This window comes from Nothobranchius furzeri, chromosome 3 (genome assembly GCF_043380555.1).
Source record: "Nothobranchius furzeri strain GRZ-AD chromosome 3, NfurGRZ-RIMD1, whole genome shotgun sequence".
In the NCBI taxonomy this organism is placed as follows: Eukaryota; Metazoa; Chordata; class Actinopteri; order Cyprinodontiformes; family Nothobranchiidae; genus Nothobranchius; species Nothobranchius furzeri.
In genome coordinates this window covers 74,520,412-74,538,713 of record NC_091743.1, presented here as the reverse complement: position 1 = coordinate 74,538,713, position 18,302 = coordinate 74,520,412, and the positions used below count along the sequence as shown (strand labels likewise).

Genomic DNA, 18,302 nt, shown 5'->3' with positions numbered 1-18,302 from the left:
ATTTCTTATTGCTAGGAAACATTTTTAGCAAAGATGCAAAAACAACATGTATTAAGCATGAGTTGTTGGATTGGTGACCAATATCAAAGACTGCAGGGCTCAGAACAGGTAATGGAGCAATGTGCTAAGTCATTATGCTGCACACATTAGCAATTTTCATTACTGATATAATAATATTGTAGCGACCCTGCAGTATAGTTCATGTTTAAAATGTTGTATTTGTTTTCCTCTGCTCTGTGTATTTGTGTGTGTGTGGTATAAGGCAATCATGTGATTGGAGGTTTAGTGAAGGAGACGGGGCAAAGTGTGTGTGTGTGTGTGTGTGTGGGTGTGTGTGTGCGCACGCGTGTGTGTGTGTGTGTGTGTGTGTGTGTGTTGGTTCGGGGAGCTGAAAGTGTGTTGGTCAGGCGCTGCTAATTCTTCTTCTTCTGGCATGCAGTGTCGTGTATTAATACTTTGATCCCTTCATTAGCATCACATCATGGTCAGAAAGGGATGTCAACTTTGCTTTAACAACACACACACACACACACACACACACACACACACACACACACACACACACACACACACACACACACACACACACACTGATTTGTCTCATAAGTAAACATGGATCTGACCTAGAATCAATGTTGAGTTTAACTGGAAAGGGGTGGATAAGAGCAGTAATGAAATGATTGGTCAATGATGTCAGCTGCATTCAGACTTAAAGGAGCGAGAGAGGAGAGCTCTTGTGAGGCACCATGAAGACTTTGTGTGTTGCTGTTGTTGCACTGAGTCTCATCTCAGCATGTCGGCCTTCATCGTTGGCCTGTGAAATGTTGCTGCAACCAATGGATCAAGATCCAGAGGTAAGTCTCATCAAAAATGAAATGAGTTAAAAGTTTAAGATGTTTAAAAAGTCAAAGGAAACAATCATCACAAGTCTTCTTCATTTTCTTTTAGGTACTTGGGAGATGGTACGTTATAGCTTTGTCCTCAAACTACTGCTGGGTAGCGTCAATGTTCAATACTGTCCTTGCTCCAAGTATTCAACTGGATGTTACCTCAGCTGGAAAACCACACTACTATGACGTCAACTTTACATTAAAAGTGTAAGTATTGATATTTACCAATAAAAATATAATGAAGAACTTTATCAGAGCTTGCGGCTCTCTATACTTCCTGAATGTTTGAGTTTCTAAATCCTCTGCAGATCTGAGTTTTGTGACAGTAAAAGCATACAATTCTTCCAAAAGAGCAACATGGCAGTTGAAGTTCGATCCATCGACGGTGAGAATTTGGTGTTTCGTACACTAGAGTGCGATTCTGTTACAGTTGTACCATCATTGGTGCATCAGGTGTCTCTTGGTGTGGCAGGCACTTGCAGTAAAACTTTAAGGTAACAACTTCAAAAAGCTGAAAGAGTGATAAGTCACACGCTTAATTTTGACTACATTTAACTTATTTTTGATGCTTCAAATTACATGGTCTGATGGTCTGAATTATGTCAATCAAATTAGTTATAAACTTTTAGGTTTTATTTTTTTTACATTTCTTTGAATACATTTTTAAATAATCTTTAAAGTTTGTTTCCATTAATGTTTTTATTATTTTAAAATATTTTGATAAGTGAGTGTGTGATTATATGACATTTTTATCTAGTCTGAAGTAAGGTTTTAAAATGACTCATCTGGTGATTCAACAGATGTCCCAAAGACTCAAAAAGGTGCGATTATTTCCAGTCGATGTCAAGACTGCCTTGTCATCAGAGAGGATGGCTTAGTTAACATGGTTGCTCTTCTCAGTAAGTATTATAGTTTGAAAGTGAAAAATTACAGGAATAAATGGTAACACTTTACAATAGCGTCCCTTTATTAATGCTAAAGCATAGCCTGTAGCGTTTGCCATCTAGCTTAGCGGCAGTGTTGCCAACTTAGCAACTCTGTCGCTGTTCCTTGCGCCTAGCAACATTTCTGAGGACCCTTTGCTTCTTTCTGTAGAACTTTCTTGTAGATATTTCCTGCGGGCTAGTGTAAGGAATGATGACAACGTTTATTCCGGTGCCATAAGGGTTTGTTTTCATCTGTAACACAGAACAGAGCTTTAAGTGAGCAGCAGTTCACTGCTGTGCATCTCCTGGCTGAGCTTCTCACCGGTAGCCTACTTCTTCTGCTCCAAGTTCCTTGGACTAAAGCTAAACTAACAATATACATTATACATACAGTTTGCAAAGCACATACAAAGTTAGCAATGACAAACTCAAGGATCTCCAATACAAACATCGTTTTAAAGTGCCATTTTGGTAGCAAACATCATATTCTGTCCTTAACAATAAACAATATCGATCACAGAACCGCGCCGTAACATACGGAAGTGACGTCATTGTCCTACCCCGAGCAGCAGCCACTTAGCTTCAGATGCTAAGAGAGCTTTGCTGACAAACTCTGACGATATGGCTACTTAGTTCCATTTATACACATTGAAACAAGGCACCATAAAACCCTCTTAAATGGTCTGTGTGTTTAACCTCACCTTTAACACAGAACAGAGCTTTAAGTGAGCAGCAGTTCACTGCTGTGCATCTCCTGGCTGAGCTTCTCACTGGTAGCCTACTTCTTCTGCTCCAAGTTCCATCGAAGCATCAGCCAGTCAGCTTGGTTTATGCTTGACACATTCACTTTCCGCTTGGTGATGCGGCTCGCGGATGGAACGCGCTTCACAACTCGCAGCATTTATGGTTCATGCGGCTTGTCTCTGCGGTGAGCCAATATTCTCCCAAACTGAACGGGGCAGCATGGAGCTCTACAGCATGCATCCAACACTACACCATAGTAGAAGTAGAAATTACTGTTGTTTACAACATGGCATTACAGCAGTTTTTTAACAGCGTCCTCATCTTTTCCGACAGTGCGAGCTATTTCTCTCCAAGAATTATTAACAACATGTTGATCACGGTGATCTCTGAGAGCTGAATCATACAAATGTCTGTATTTACGAACCTCTGCCATACTAGTTCTTGCCAGTCCGCCATGTTTTTTCACGTCCGACCGTCCGCGTGGTTAGAAAATTTCCTAGGTGTGTGGTGCGGAAAGTTTGGGCCGTGCGGAGACGCGGTGGAGGGGCGTGGTTGTTAAAATGACGCAATTTTGCCTTGCGGAGCCGTGCGAACCTCATGGACACGTCAAGCATAAACCAAGCTTCAAGCTAGACCACTGCTGCTACCTATTGGTGCAAATAAGTATTGGCCGAATTTTGTGTCTAAAAACAGGTGAGGTTTGAAAGAATAACAACCAGGTTTCTCTAGTATATATATATATAAAGATTGGATGAGGGAACTAATTAACTATTAAATGTTAAATGTTAAGGGTGTCACACTAGCAACAAAGAAACCACAGCTAACCCCCTGTAGGGAACCTCCCCGCTCCAAAAAAACATCTAGTGAAGTTTTTTGTCATCAGAGCTCTGCAGAGTGTCATGGTCTGCATCTGCCCCCTCCTTTATGTGCCTCCTGGTGTCCTCCATCCCTCTCTAGATTCCCTCTTGTGTCCCTTTGTTCCCCAGCTCCTCTTGTGCTCCACTCCAGGTTCTCCCCTTGTGCTCTCTTAGTGCCCTCATGTGTCCTTGTCTGCATCCCTGTTATGTGTCTTATGTTGTAGCTCTTTGGCGCCCTCATGTGTCCTTTTCTGCGTGTCAGTTTAGTGTCTTATGTTTGTAGTCCTTTAAGTCTATTCCTCCCAGGTCTTGTGTCATCTCATTCATCCCCAGGTCCTCCAGGTCTCATTTACATTCTGTGTCCTTGTAGTCCCCAGCTTCTTTGTCCCCAGCTCAACGTGTGTGTGAGATTCAGTCTCCTGCTCAGTGTTTGTGTGTGTGTGTGTGTGTGTGTGTGTGTGTGTGTGTGTGTGTGTGTGTGTGTGTGTGTGTGTGTGTGTGTGTGTGTGTGTGTGCTTGTCCATTCCCCTTTCCTGTTTATATATAAGTACATTGGTGTGTGTGTGTGTGTGTGTGTGTGTTAGTCCTTCCTGCAGCCTTTAGGTTTAGTTTTGGTGTCTTAGTTTCTTAGGGTTATTTGGCCCTCTGTTTCTGTTTCCCATTTTGATTATTAGGTTCACCTGTCTTCCCTCCAGCTCTCACTTCACACACCTGCTGCCATTTTCCCTGATTGCTCCTCCCAGTGTATTTAAGCCCTGTCTGTCTCTGTGTTCTTGTCGGTCCATTAATGTTTGTTGATTCTGTTAGTTTAGTCCCTCTGTGTTTAACCAGAGTTGCTTGATTCCCAGATAATAATCTGCTCTTTGACCTTTGGAATTTTTGGCTTTTTGGATTTTGACTCCCAGTTTGGATTACCTTGGTTTTTTGCTCACCCACAAAATAAAGACTTTTTATTTAAAATCTTCATCCCTGCCTCCGTGTCATCCTGGGTACTGCATTTTGGGTCCACACCACCGCATCGTGACACAGAGTTGTGTCAAATATGAAACTGGCCAAGTTTCTAACTCAAAAATAACTGATATCAATGTTAAAGCTCTAGCTCAAGGTTTAAAAAATGTTTGAGTGTTACTTTAAATTATTTTTCAGGCTGTTCTGCCTCAGCTGTTGGCCAACAATAAATCACAGCATGTGTGTATACTGCACTGGTTTATTCTACAAATGGATTTTATGTCAAATGTTTCACTCCCAAATAGGTAAAAGACCAAACGTCACCTCAGCAGAGATGAAAGAGTTTGAGGTGCAAGCAGATTGTCTGGGCATGTACAGACCTCAAGTCCTGAACGCTGATTTCGGTGAGATTTGATGCATGGTTTTGATTGTTTAGAGGTACATAAGCTTATGAATTATAAAAATAACTTATAGCTGTTTTATGCTTTTAGATTTTTTATTGTCTGTGTTGTCACAGGGAAGGGGTTTTCCTCTCAGTAGTTTCCAGAACTTTTTATTTCTCTTTACAGATTTAGAAAACTGCAAACCTTTGACAAATGTGGAGGTTGATGAAAAATTTGCCGCTCATATTCCAGTCAGAGTGAGGAACATGTTCTCAGGACTCTTCACGTGTACTTCAGAAAAACTCCTTTATTATCCCCGTGCTATCTTTGGATGGGCTCAACACACGTTGAGCAATATTTGGTAAACTAATACAGTGTAAGCGTCCAGGAATGGTCATTTTTCATGTACAGTTTGACCTCTTCAGTATCCGGTCATCTACAGACATAATTCTGCCTCTGTGTGCCGTCTAATCTTCCAAGCTGCAAGACAGGTACAGTGTTGTTGACATAGAGATTGTTAACAGTGTTCCCTTCACCAAGGTCTTTCTGCCAAGCCTGTCTGCTTATCTAGTCTGTCCTGCAAACAATAAAGGATCGAACCATTATAAAGAATGAATGTTTATAATAATGAATACTGAATGATGAAATGAAATACGTAAATAATCATATAAGTATGAACAAGGGGTTAAATGAAATGTTTTGATTAATCTGTGCCTAAATTAATAAGGTTGAAATGAATGTGTCCTTGCAATGATTTGTTTGTTTTATAATCAGTCTACTTGACAAGCCCACACACACGTGCATATCTCCATGACACAACGATACAGAAAATGCCACGACAAATAGAGATTTTCTAATCAGAGCATCTTCTATCTGAAGGAGTATTTCTGAGGTTTGTTTGGCAAAACCTCCTTAACATGGCACGTTGTGATTTGCCAGAAATTCATAACACAGGAATTAATAAAACTCAGATCACTTCCCGAGTTGAGTAAGTTTTGTTTCCAGCTGACACTCCGGAGAGGCCAATCCGGAACCAGCCTCTTTTGAAACATCTCCTTGACATACAGTCAAAACCTGTTTGCACGCTGCAAAGCTGACACAGCAGGACTCCTTAAGAGTCCATCCTTAGATGCAACTAACCTTCATGCTGTTGTGACCTGGAGATGACTCTGGACTGACCTGATCGCATTGCGGTTAATCTACGACCCTCAATGCCTTGGGGGTCACCCCCCCTCCCCCCCGGACATCTCAGATCCAAAAGAGGGTCTCCCAAGGGTACGTAGACGCAACAAGATTGTGTCTGATGCCGTTATGTAAATCATCAACTCTCTAGTTTATAGCAGACAACCAATTCTTTTACACCCAGAACTCACAGTTTCTTCCAGATACAAAGGTTCTGATGAAAATCACATTCCATCATCACATTACATTACATTACACATCATTATTCATTGATTGTCATGTATTATAATTAGTCTAGAATATAAAGTTTATTTTAATTATATACTTGACTCTGTCTGAATTAATACGAAGTGTGTTAATGGTCACTTAATAAGCAAAGAATCCTAAATTCTTCTGGTTAAACATTCAAAAATCAATCAGGTTGATATTCTATATTTATATAGAATCATCACATCTTATTGGTCATAATTTAACACCCTGATCTCCTTACACTACAACATTTTTTAGTAATATATGATTATTAAAATATCTCAAGGAGAATAAAACAGTGTAGCGTTTATTTAAAACATTTTGTAAAACAGTATTGGTACAGTGACCTTGCTGTCTCTGACTGTGTGAAGGCTCCCCCATGTGGTACACTTAATGTAAAATTACAAAACATACAAACTGGCTTGCTGTCTCCAAAAATAGTGCAAAACAAATGAGAAATGTCTACATATAAGACATGTTTTAATCACTTACCTACAACACCAGCAGCTGTCACCTCCAGAAGTTCTCAGATTATTGGGATGGGAATCTGGGGGAACTGACCTGGAGCACAGGTGTACTGGTGTAAGTGTAACCACCTTCACTTAAGCATCAGTAAAACAAAGGAAATAGTGACTGACTTCCAGAGAAACCTCCTCACTCACCAGTAAACATCCAGGGAGCAGACATTGAGGTGGTGGATACGTTTAAGTACCCGGGTGTTCACCTCAACAGGAAACTGAACTGGTCCCACAACTCTCAGTTTGTTTACATGTGGATCAGAAAACCAAAGTATTGCCCTAAAAAGACTTGCATCGTTGTTGTTTTTTTAATGCATGTAAATATGTTAGTCTGGCTGACAGTGGACTGGTTCTAATCGAGCTGAAGCACCCTGATAAAGTGGTAGCAATCCAAATACATCCTGAATGGAAACAGGTTCACCAAACTGAACTGGTTGGACACTCACACTCCGGAAATGACGAGACTGCGGAAGCAGTCTTCTGACAAGTCCATCATCATAAAGGAACACGCGTATCAAACAGGGCTGTATGTACCAAATAGCTGTGCTGCAGCATTGTTGTTGTACATTCCTTCAGCCATTGTGCAAATCCTGTTTCAGTTCTGTCTGCTTCACTCCCACCAGCCTCTGTTTACTGCTTGTGTTGCTATAAGCTAACCAACAGAATGCCAACATGAAAAGGCGCATATTACCACCTGCAGTATCAGAGAGGCCGGTTTTCTAACGTACATATAAACCAGGATAAAGACTCGCAGCTTATTACAATAAGATCCATCTGGGCTGACTTAGATGCCTGTCAGTGCGTATGTAACTGCACAGATGCTCTGTTTAAGAAGGGCCAAAGCTGCCTCCACCTCCCGAGGAGACTGAGGTCATTCTGAGTTACTTCCCACCTCTAACTGCATTGTTGGTACTTTTTTAAAGGTTTCTTTTTACCTTGCTTACTTCTCACCTCTGTTGCTGGCTCTGTTATTCATGCTGCTGTGGTTTGTTGCGGTGAAGGCGGCTCTGACCAAGACAGAAAGAGGCTGAACCAACTACTTACGTGAACATACTTGAAAAGAGGGGGCTAAATGTGATTCAACTGTGAGTGACTGACTGAAGAAGAGGCTTATCATTGGTTGCAACTAATAGTTCACACACAGCTTTTTAATGCTAGAAAAGGTTCACCCAAGAAAAGTTATTCATGCACATTTTCATGGAAACATACAGATATTTTGAAAATGAACGAACTCAGTGTTTGACAATGAAATGAAGATTATAAGTTGTATGAACAACGACTCTTCAGCCTGTACAGGTATAGTTCATTTTGGCAGACATGATAAAAACAAGTCAAATGTGACAGTTTTGCAGACATTTGTGCTTACTCAATTGCTTCATGTCCAAAGGCACATGCCATTAGATGAAATGAACCTGAAACTACCACTAGGGTGCGCCCAAACGACTACATGTTGGGCAGGTTGCACTAACTGTTTAATCCTGTTGTGAATGCACCAAACTGTGAAAGTGATGACTGAGCAGAAACCCCAGGTAGTTATAAAATTTAGAAAAAACATTTAAAATACATTTTCATTAACAAAATAAGTAATTTATAGGTTAGAGATAAAATCTGTTGTGCACTTAGACCAATAAGAAAAATGTAGAAAGAAGACATGAAAACCTTCACATGAACAATCTGATGTTATTACACTGGTATTAATGCATGGTTGCATGTTTCAATGTGGTGCTCAGCCTCTTTTGCAGCAGGAGGAGAAAACAGCAACAGCAAAATCTGGCTGATCTGCTCCAAATGTTTCTGATTCACTTCTACAAGCCAGCAGAGATAATGTGAATGTTAGATGAAACAAGGTATTCTTTAGCTTGTTGTAAGATCTAACTGACTGAACTGGGATCTAAATGAAAAATAAAACTGTTACATAACAACATTCTGCTGATATGACAAAGTCAGAAACGCATCATGCGAAGAGAGCCTTAGAAAGATCTCAAAATGTTTCTTGGACCTTGTGGAGGTTCCGGCTGCGTGTCAGCTGCTCCAAATTGTGTGAGAGCCAGGCCGGGGTGTGTGGCAGCAAGAGGGCTTGGGTCCAAAAGAACATGTCTGGGCCACCGAACAGGTCAGGGATTTGCGTCATTGCCTTTGAAACCTGAATGAATGGCCAACTGCTTCTCTGTGGTGATGTGCTAATCAGTAGTGCATTGATGATGAACGGACAGAGGGGGCTTTTGAGCTACACCAAATTTGCAGGATGCTTATGAAATGATGCAAACAGCGCCAGGGTTCCCCTACGCAGAAACAGGACATGAATAAGATGCGTGTGTTTTTATTTTGGCTGCAAGTATAGGGAGATAAAACAGGATGAACGATGGCCAAAGATTGGGGATTGGTCAGGGGTCAACACCTCTCTGTGATACAAAGTAAAATGGCTTTTTTCTCTTTTTCAAGAATAGATCTTTTTTTTGATAAGATAATTAAATGAAAATAAATGTAATTTAGAAGGAAAATAGATTTAAATATATTTCAGTAGGACTTGTCAGTATAAATAGTGAAGAGCCTAAAGCAGAGCCTTGATGAACATTGTCTATGACCAGAAAGTAATTGTTGCAGACAGTAGCTGTCTGTGTTGCAATAGGTGCAAAATTCAGCCTTTAGATAAGGGTATTCAATTCCGGGCTTGGAGGGTCGGTATCGAGCATGTTTTAGTGGTTTCTCTGCTCAAAACACACTTGATTTAGTGGTTGAATCACTTGTGCAACAGCTCATCAGGCTCTGCAGAAGCCTCTAAACGAGGCAGGAATCGTGCTTTTTCAGTTTTGGCCCTGAGTCTCTCCCCACTCCCGCTCAGTATTAGACAATCACCAACAAAGTTTCAAAGCCAGACCAACCTCGCACTCTGTCTGCTAACTAGAGGGTCTTAAATATAAAGATGTGGCTCACTCAGTTGATCAGTACTTTAGCAGTGGTTTCTAGTGGGAATGAATGCTTAATTCGTACTTTGGGAAAACAAAGCTCTGGTGCGCTATTCTCGAGATCTACAAGTGAGCCACATCAGAGTTGAGCTTCAGACAACAGCATTTGGAGTCTTGTTTCCTCACCTCTGATTGGTTAACAGCAACACAACTCTACCACTGACTCTGCTCTGCAACGTTGATGTTTTATCTCCACAAATAACACAAGCCTGGAGAAGTTTTGCTGTGTGGGGGAGCTACTAATGCTAAGGGTTAGCTTCTACTAGCCGAGACGTTCTCTGCTGTTTCCTGGACGCTAAACCAACAATAACCTTTCCCGTTGTGAGTCCTGATGGGTGAGTCCATGAATTTTGGGTGACAGTGTGACGTAGATCTGTCAGGCTTTTCTAATCCTAGAGTTTCACCGTCTGTTTTCTGTCAGAAGCTAATGCAGGAGATAGGTGTAGGAGACTGTTTTCATGTTCAGCCTGCATGAAATACTCACAGTGACCGATTTGTTTGGTTTTTAACTGATCTTTGCATTTTTAGTCCAGTTGTTTATCTTTATTTTCAAATATTTCCTAATGTATTTTTATGTACAGTGATCCCTCGCTACTTCGCGGTTCGTTTATCGCGGATTCACAACTTCTCGGATTTTTTCTTTGGAGCCTTATTCAAGGGAAATTCGCCGATTTGCGTTATTTTTCACCGATTCGCGATATTTTTCTATACGAAATATCAAGAAATTCCTGTTTTTTTTTCATCAATTGCATCATAAAATGCACTTTTTATAATAAAACTATAAAAAAAAAAACAAGTAAAGGGAGGGTTTTAAAAGTCTGAATACTGAATACGTACCTGTTAAATAAATACTGTAAATATGGTGTCCCCACTTCGCAGATTTTCACCTATCGCGGCCAGGTCTGGAACGCATCTACCGCGATAAACGAGGGATCATTGTATAGCCTTTTGGTGCTTTAGAAATAAATAAATGAAATGAACAAAAATGGGCAGAAAATCACCCAACTGTTTGCTCTGATATATATACATCATATAAGAAATTAAACTTGACTTATGCAGATGACTTTCTATGACATTGATCCATAAAAATATGGAGAGTATTGGAAGTGAGATGGCAAACCCAGTAAAAGGATTATGCCTGAACAGTGTTTGCATTTTTGAACGAACTCCGTCGTATTTATTGCGGCATAGTTGGCTGCTGTGTAGCATCCTGTGCAAGGGGTTACATAAGGGTCCCTCTGTCTGCCTTTTTATTGGAGCTTGCATGCATCCGGTTTCCTAGTGACTCTGTACCTCCTGTTCTTTGAGAGCTTCAAAGAATCTCTTAAGATGTCAGTCAAGCTTTAAGCGGGCTGGTTTTACTGGCTGGAGGGAACCTGCAGGTGGAGGGAAGACAGATGAGGGAGAGGATGTTTTTGCCTTTTACTAACCACATCTTTTTGTCAGGGTATTTCAACCAAGTAGCAGGCATCCTGGTCCATTTGGCAGGATTTGGGGGGCTTGCATAAGCCTTGACATCAACAGAGAGAAATGTTGGTCTTGTTATCAAGCCTTTGAGCTCAAGCCCTCCGTATCGGGTCATTTACGTCGCAGGCTTTATGTCAAACTTTAAAGATCTTTCGGAGTTGGTGGTAATCAACATAATGCAGAAATGACACCTGAACTAACTGTCCTTTGAAAACTGGATCCCTGAAAGTACATGTTCTCATATTTCTGGTTCTGTTCACATTCCACTGACACAAGATCTTTCCATGCATTATGAGCAGATGGTAATGATAGACTGTTGTTGGATTCTGTCATCGTGCTGCCAAACCGGATGACAAATGAGTCTAGCTGTCAAAAATAACGTGTGCAAAGTTGAATGTGTGGTGCATCACGTAGATCAGAAGTCTACGGTTTTCCCCTCAGTCCACCAGAATAAAGCTTGTTTAGATACAAAACTGTAGCAAGAACTTTTTGAAAGAAAAGAAAATCATGTTTCCTATTTGACAAATGTCTACAGAAGAGGATTAGGATGACTGAAAAAAGTTCTATCTCAGAATTCTGTTCTTATTCTTGGAATTCTGAGGAAAAAACTCAGGACTTTTTTGAAGTCAGATTTTTTTCTTTCCCCATAAAAGTTTACTTTTTAGAACCGTTGTCATTTTGGGAAAAGCACAAACTAATTTCCATTAATTGTTAAATTACGAAGAAAAAAACTTGTTAAAAATAAAGATTATTTTTTATACAAGATGTTGATACTCATGGTAAATGATGTAAAACAAACACCACACAAACAGGTATCCAAACTTTTCTGTTGCTTATAGCATCATTCTGATTTCAATGCAAAATTGCTTGAATCTGCATTTTTTAAATGATATCTTTACTAAAAAAGACAGTTTTTAAAAATACTTTTAAGCTAACTTTAATGCAGATGGTCCAAAGCCACTTATGGCTCCAGTCTGCAAACCCCTGAGCCACATTAGAGTATCCATCTCCATACTCAGACATGAGAACAAATTAGATGCAAAGATAATTTAATAATTTAAGATTAACAAAAATACAAATAAACCAACACCGTTGCACTCTGGTCTTGTTGCTGAGCTCTTGTGACATAACACCATAGTGCATATTGTACAAATGTGACAAAAGGAGGTTGTCCAAGAGAACAGGCTGTGAGAGCGATTTTGTTTTTGAAACAAAAAGAACTCCTTGTCTCCCCAGACTAGCTGAGTAGAAAGTAACAAACCCACTCGATGTTCCTTGAATACGTTTCAAGGACATTAGGGAGGCTTGTTTCTCTGTGTGGGGACGTTGTTCCAGTTGGTGTTGTTCTTTCTCTGCGCAGCGCTGACATTTACCAAGGTCTGGGTGCTGACCTACGTCATCACATCAACGCAGCAATTGATTATAAAGTTTGCCTTCTTGTTACTTGTGTTCTCCCCTGAACAATACTGCCTTTGCACATAACTGGACATTCAAAGATTTATGTAATTTAAAAAAAGAACGTGATTCAGTCATCTGATTTCTGGTGTGTCAAATTATTCCAGGAAGTCAAAAATAATCCCTTCAAAGAAAAAAAGATGGAACATGGAAACGAAAGCCCATCAAATATAAAACAGAAGACAAAGCTGAGACTTAAGGGTTCAGAAAAGAGGAACATCATCTTTTCTGTCTCTTTAATTGGTTTATGACCACCACACACACACACACACACACACACACACACACACACACACACACACACACACACACACACACACACACACACACACACACACACACACATTCCTGAACTGTAACACAACTTCTTAGCTTTTATGATAAATATAATATTTTTGGAAGCAAAAGTCAATTTTATCCTCAAAAACATTTGTTATTTTGTTATTGCATGATAGTTATGTCTCTCTCGTCGTCTCTCGTCTTCCTCCGCTTATCCGGGTCCGGGTCGCGGGGGCAGCATCCCAACTAGGGAGCTCCAGGCCGTCCTCTCCCCGGCCTTGTCCACCAGCTCCTCCGGCAGGACCCCAAGGCGTTCCCGGACCAGATTGGAGATGTAACTTCTCCAACGTGTCCTGGGTCGACCCGGGGGCCTTCTGCCGGCAGGACATGCCCGAAACACCTCCCCAGGGAGGCGTCCAGGAGGCATCCTGACCAGATGCCCAAACCACCTCAACTGGCTCCTTTCGATCCGGAGGAGCAGCGGTTCTACTCCGAGTCCCTCCCGAATGTCCGAGCTCCTCACCCTATCTCTAAGGCTGAGCCCGGCCACCCTACGGAGGAAACTCATTTCGGCCGCTTGTATCCGCGATCTCGTTCTTTCGGTCATTACCCAAAGCTCATGACCATAGGTGAGGATTGGGACGTAGATCGACCGGTAAATCGAGAGCCTGGCTTTCTGGCTCAGCTCCCTCTTCCCCACGACAGATCGGCTCAGCGTCCTCATCACTGCAGACGCCGAACCAATCCGCCTGTCGATCTCCCGATCCCTCCTACCCTCACTCGTGAACAAGACCCCGAGATACTTAAACTCCTCCACTTGAGGTAGGACCTCTCCCCCGACCCGGAGGTGGCAAGCCACCCTTTTCCGGTCGAGAACCATGGTCTCAGATTTGGAGGTGCTGATCCTCATCCCAGCCGCTTCACATTCGGCCGCGAACCTACCCAGCAAGAGCTGAAGGTCAGAGCTGGATGAAGCTAGGAGGACCACATCATCCGCAAAAAGCAGAGACGAGATTCTCCTGCCACCAAACTCGACACACTCAACACCACGGCTGCGTCTAGAAATTCTGTCCATAAATGTGATGAACAGAACCGGTGACAAAGGGCAGCCCTGGCGGAGTCCAACCCTCACTGGGAACAGGTCCGACTTACTACCGGCTATGCGGACCAAACTCACGCTCCTCTGGTAAAGGGACTGAATGGCCCTTAACAGAAAGCCACCCACCCCATACTCCTGGAGCGTCCCCCACAGGGTGCCCCTGGGGACACGGTCATAAGCCTTCTCCAAATCCACAAAGCACATGTGGATTGGTTGGGCAAACTCCCATGCCCCCTCCATCACCCTTGTAAGGGTATAGAGCTGGTCCACAGTTCCACGGCCAGGACGAAAACCACATTGCTCCTCCTCTATCTGAGATTCAACTATCGATCGGACCCTCCTCTCCAGTACCTTGGAGTAGACCTTTCCAGGGAGGCTGAGGAGTGTGATCCCCCTATAGTTGGAACACACCCTCAGGTCACCCTTCTTAAAGATGGGGACCACCACCCCGGTCTGCCACTCCCTAGGAACTGCCCCCGATGACCACGCAATGTTGTAGAGACGTGTCAACCATGACAGCCCTACAACATCCATGGCCTTGAGATACCCAGGACGAACCTCATCCGCCCCCGGGGCTCCGCCGCTGTGTAGTTGTTTGACTACCTCAGCAACTTCTGCCCCCGAGATCGGACAGTCCATCCCCAGGCCTCCCAGCTCTGGTTCCTCCTCGGAATGCGCATTGGTGGGATTGAGGAGCTCCTCAAAGTATTCCTTCCACCGTCCGACTATAGCCTCAGTTGACGTCAGCAGCTCCCCATCCCCACTGTAAACAGTGTGAGCGAGTTGCTGCCTTCCTCTCCTGAGGCGCCGGACAGTTTGCCAGAACCTCTTTGGAGCCGATCGATAGTCTTTCTCCATGGCCTCACCAAACTCCTCCCACGCCCGAGATTTTGCCTCGGCAACTGCCACTGCTGCACCCCGCTTGGCTATCCGGTACCTGTCTGCTGCCTCCGGAGACCCACAGACCAGCCACGCCCTGTAGGCCTCCTTCTTCAGCCTGACGGCTCCCCGAACCTCTGGTGTCCACCAGCGGGTACGGGGGTTGCCACCACGACTGGCACCGGCCACCTTACGACCACAGCTAGCAACAGCCGCCTCGACAATCGCAGAGTGGAACAAGGCCCACTCGGACTCAATGTCCCCCACTGCTCTCGGGACGTGGTCAAAGCTCTGCCGGAGGTGGGAGTTGAAGACCGTCTTGACAGGTTCTTCTGCCAGGCGTTCCCAGCAGACCCTCACTATGCGTTTGGGTCTGCCAGGTCTACGCGGCATGTTCCCTTGCCATCTGATCCAACTCACCACCAGGTGGTGATCAGTTGACAGCTCCGCCCCTCTCTTCACTCGGGTGTCCAAAACATACGGTCGCAGGTCAGATGATACGACTACAAAATCTATCATCGACCTGTGACCTAGGCTGCCCTGATACCAAGTGTACCGGTGGGCATCCTTATGTTCGAACATGGTGTTCGTTATGGCCAAACTGCGTCTTGCACAGAAGTCCAATAACAAAACACCGCTCGAGTTCTGATCAGGTGGGCCGTTCCTCCCAATCACACCCCTCCAGGTCAAGCTGTCATTGCCCACGTGAGCATTGAAGTCCCCCAGCAGGACAATGGAGTCCCCTGATGGAGCACTATCTAGCACTCGTCCCAGGGACTCCAAAAAGGGTGGGTACTCTGAACTGATATTTGGCCCATACGCACAAACAACAGTCAGGACCCGTTCCCCGACCCGAAGGCGCAAGGAAGCTACCCTCTTGTCCCCCGGGGTAAACCCCAACACACAGGCAGAGAGTCTCGGGGCTAACAAAAAGCCAACCCCAGCCCTCCGCCTCTCACCCGGAGCAACTCCAGCAAAGTAGAGTGTCCAACCCCTCTCCAGGTCTCGGGTTCCAGAGCCAATGCAATGTGTCGAGGTGAGTCCGACTATATCTAGCCGGTACCGCTCAACCTCTGCCACAAGCTCCGGCTCCTTCCCCGCCAGCGAGGTGACGTTCCATGTCCCAAAAACTAGTTTCCTTGTCCGGGGATTGGACCGCCAAGGCTCCCGCCTTGGTCTGCCACCCGATTCACATTGCACCGGACCCTTCATGTTCCTCCTGCGGGTGGTGGGTCCACAGTTGGACGAGCCCATGTATCCGGTTCGGGCTGGGCCCGGCCGGGCCCCATGGGCGAAAGCCCGGCCACCAGGCGCTCGCTCACGGGCCCCAACCCCAGGCCTGGCTCCAGGGTGGGACCCCGGTAACCCTCCGGGCCGGGTACTCCGACTCTTCGTTTTCACCGCCATGAAAGATCCTTCGAACCGTTCTTTGTCTCACCCTTCACCTAAGACCAATTTGTCATGGGAGACCCTACCAGGGGCACTAAGTGCCCCAGGCAACATAGCTCCTAGGATCATTAGGGCACTCAAACTCCTCCACCACGATAAGGTGACGGTTCAAGGAGGAGATGATAGTTATGTGCCAAATTGAATTATACATCATATGGTTATAATAAAATAATTTATTCTATAATTTTTAATTTTAAGTTCAGGACTTCCTTTAGGTCTCCTCCCAGTTGGACGTGTCAGGAAAACCTTGCAGGGAGGCGTTCTGGAGACACCCTAACTAGATGCCTGAGCCACCTCAACTGGCTCCTCTTAATGCGGAGGAGCAGCGGATCTACTCCGAGCCCCTCCCAGATTACCAAGTTTCTCACCCTGTCTCTGAGGGACTCAAAGCCCGTGACCATAGATGAGGGTAGGAACGTAGATCGACCGGTAAATTGAGAGCTTTGCCTTCTGGCTCAGCTCTCTCTTCACCACGACAGATCAGTACAACGCCCGCATCACTGCAGACGCAGCACCAATCCGCCTGTCGATCTCACGCGCCAGCTTTCCCTCACTCATGAACAAGACCCCCGAGATACTTCAACTCCTCCACTTGGGGCAGGACCTCGTTCCTGACCCAGACCCAGAGAAGGCCTTCTACCTGTCCTGCTCGAGTCCATGGTCTCGGATTTAGAGGAGCTGATTCTCATCCCAGCTGCTTCACACCCATTGGCGAACCGCTCCAATGCAAGCCGGAGATCACGTTCTGAGGAAGCCAACAGGACCACATCATCTGCAAAAAGCAATCTGATCCTCATGCCACCAAAATGAACACAAATATCTGTTTCAAATCTAAACGTAAATGAGTACAAAATACTTTTATGCAACTTTATCTACAGCTATATATTTTTTTCAAATTAAATCAAAACCATTTTGCCAAGGTATTGTTCTTTAAAATGGCTTGCATAAAATGAACCAACATGACATTTCTAAATTTCTATCACCTCTGTTGCAATGGCGTCAAAATGACTTCCTGATCTTTCAGCCAATTACAACACATTTCCTATAAAACTACAAGGTGTCTTTTCTTTTTTATTTGTTATTCAGATGAGATATCTGCTAAACCACAATGGTGCAATAGGGCCACTGAAAAGACAAAAAAGGAGAAGGAATTTATTTTAAGGTCGAAATGTCAAGAAAAACGTGAAAGTACACTACCCGACTCCAAAAAAAGTTGCCACCAAATAAGGTCACACACTCTACTTATCCATTAGACTGTCTTTATCTTTGACTACGACACACATTTGCCGTGGCGTTGTTTCGATAAGCTTCTGCAACGTCAGCAGATTTATCTTCATCCAGTGTTGCATTAATGTCTCACCAAGATCTTGCACTGATGATGGTAGAGTCTGACTGCTGCACAAAGCCTTCTCCAGCACATCCCAAAGATTCTCCATGAGGTTAAGCTCTGGACTCTGAACCGCTCTTTCACTGTCTGAGCCCGATGAACCCTGGCTTTGTCATCTTGGAATATGGCCGTGCCATCAGGGAAGATGACCTGTGACCTGTGAGCTCATGCCACACATAATGAAACTGACTGCCACATTTGTCAGCAAAGTGAATATCGGAATTTAGAGGCTTTTATTTGCTCTTTCAGACATGAAGGATCTGTTTATAACTCAAGTGTCTCTGAGCAGTTATAAATGGTCGACATAAATGCTGCTTCTATGTATAATTTTTGGACCGTATATCAAAATGTTACCTTGCAGTCATGTGATGCTCTGATGATGAACTGGATTACCACATTAGGAAAGAGAGAAGTTTCTCTGCTGAAGTGATGCTCTACCACTCCAGACCGTTCCTTAGAAGAGCTTTCCTCTAAGATCAAAGGGTAGAAAGAAGTAGATGTTTGGCCCTGGTCATAGATAACAACTGTATATCAGGTTCATGTCATGGAGAGAAAGTTACACCATTCTGCAGCCTCAGGCCTAAGTATCAAATAATGGTGTTGTCTCAAAGCCAACATGACTTC

General features: G+C 43.8%; 1 protein-coding gene across 1 annotated transcript; it reads left to right on the top strand.

Moving 5' to 3' along the window:
* The first annotated feature begins 697 nt into the window (after nt 1-697).
* Nucleotides 698-5,728, top strand: LOC107384931 (uncharacterized). The gene is made up of 6 exons (XM_015958451.3): nt 698-854; nt 949-1,097; nt 1,199-1,275; nt 1,691-1,789; nt 4,671-4,769; nt 4,935-5,728. Exons 1-6 carry the CDS (start codon nt 747-749, stop codon nt 5,111-5,113), a joined length of 711 nt encoding a protein of 236 aa, XP_015813937.2. The 5' UTR covers nt 698-746; the 3' UTR covers nt 5,114-5,728.
* The last annotated feature ends 12,574 nt before the right edge of the window (nt 5,729-18,302 follow it).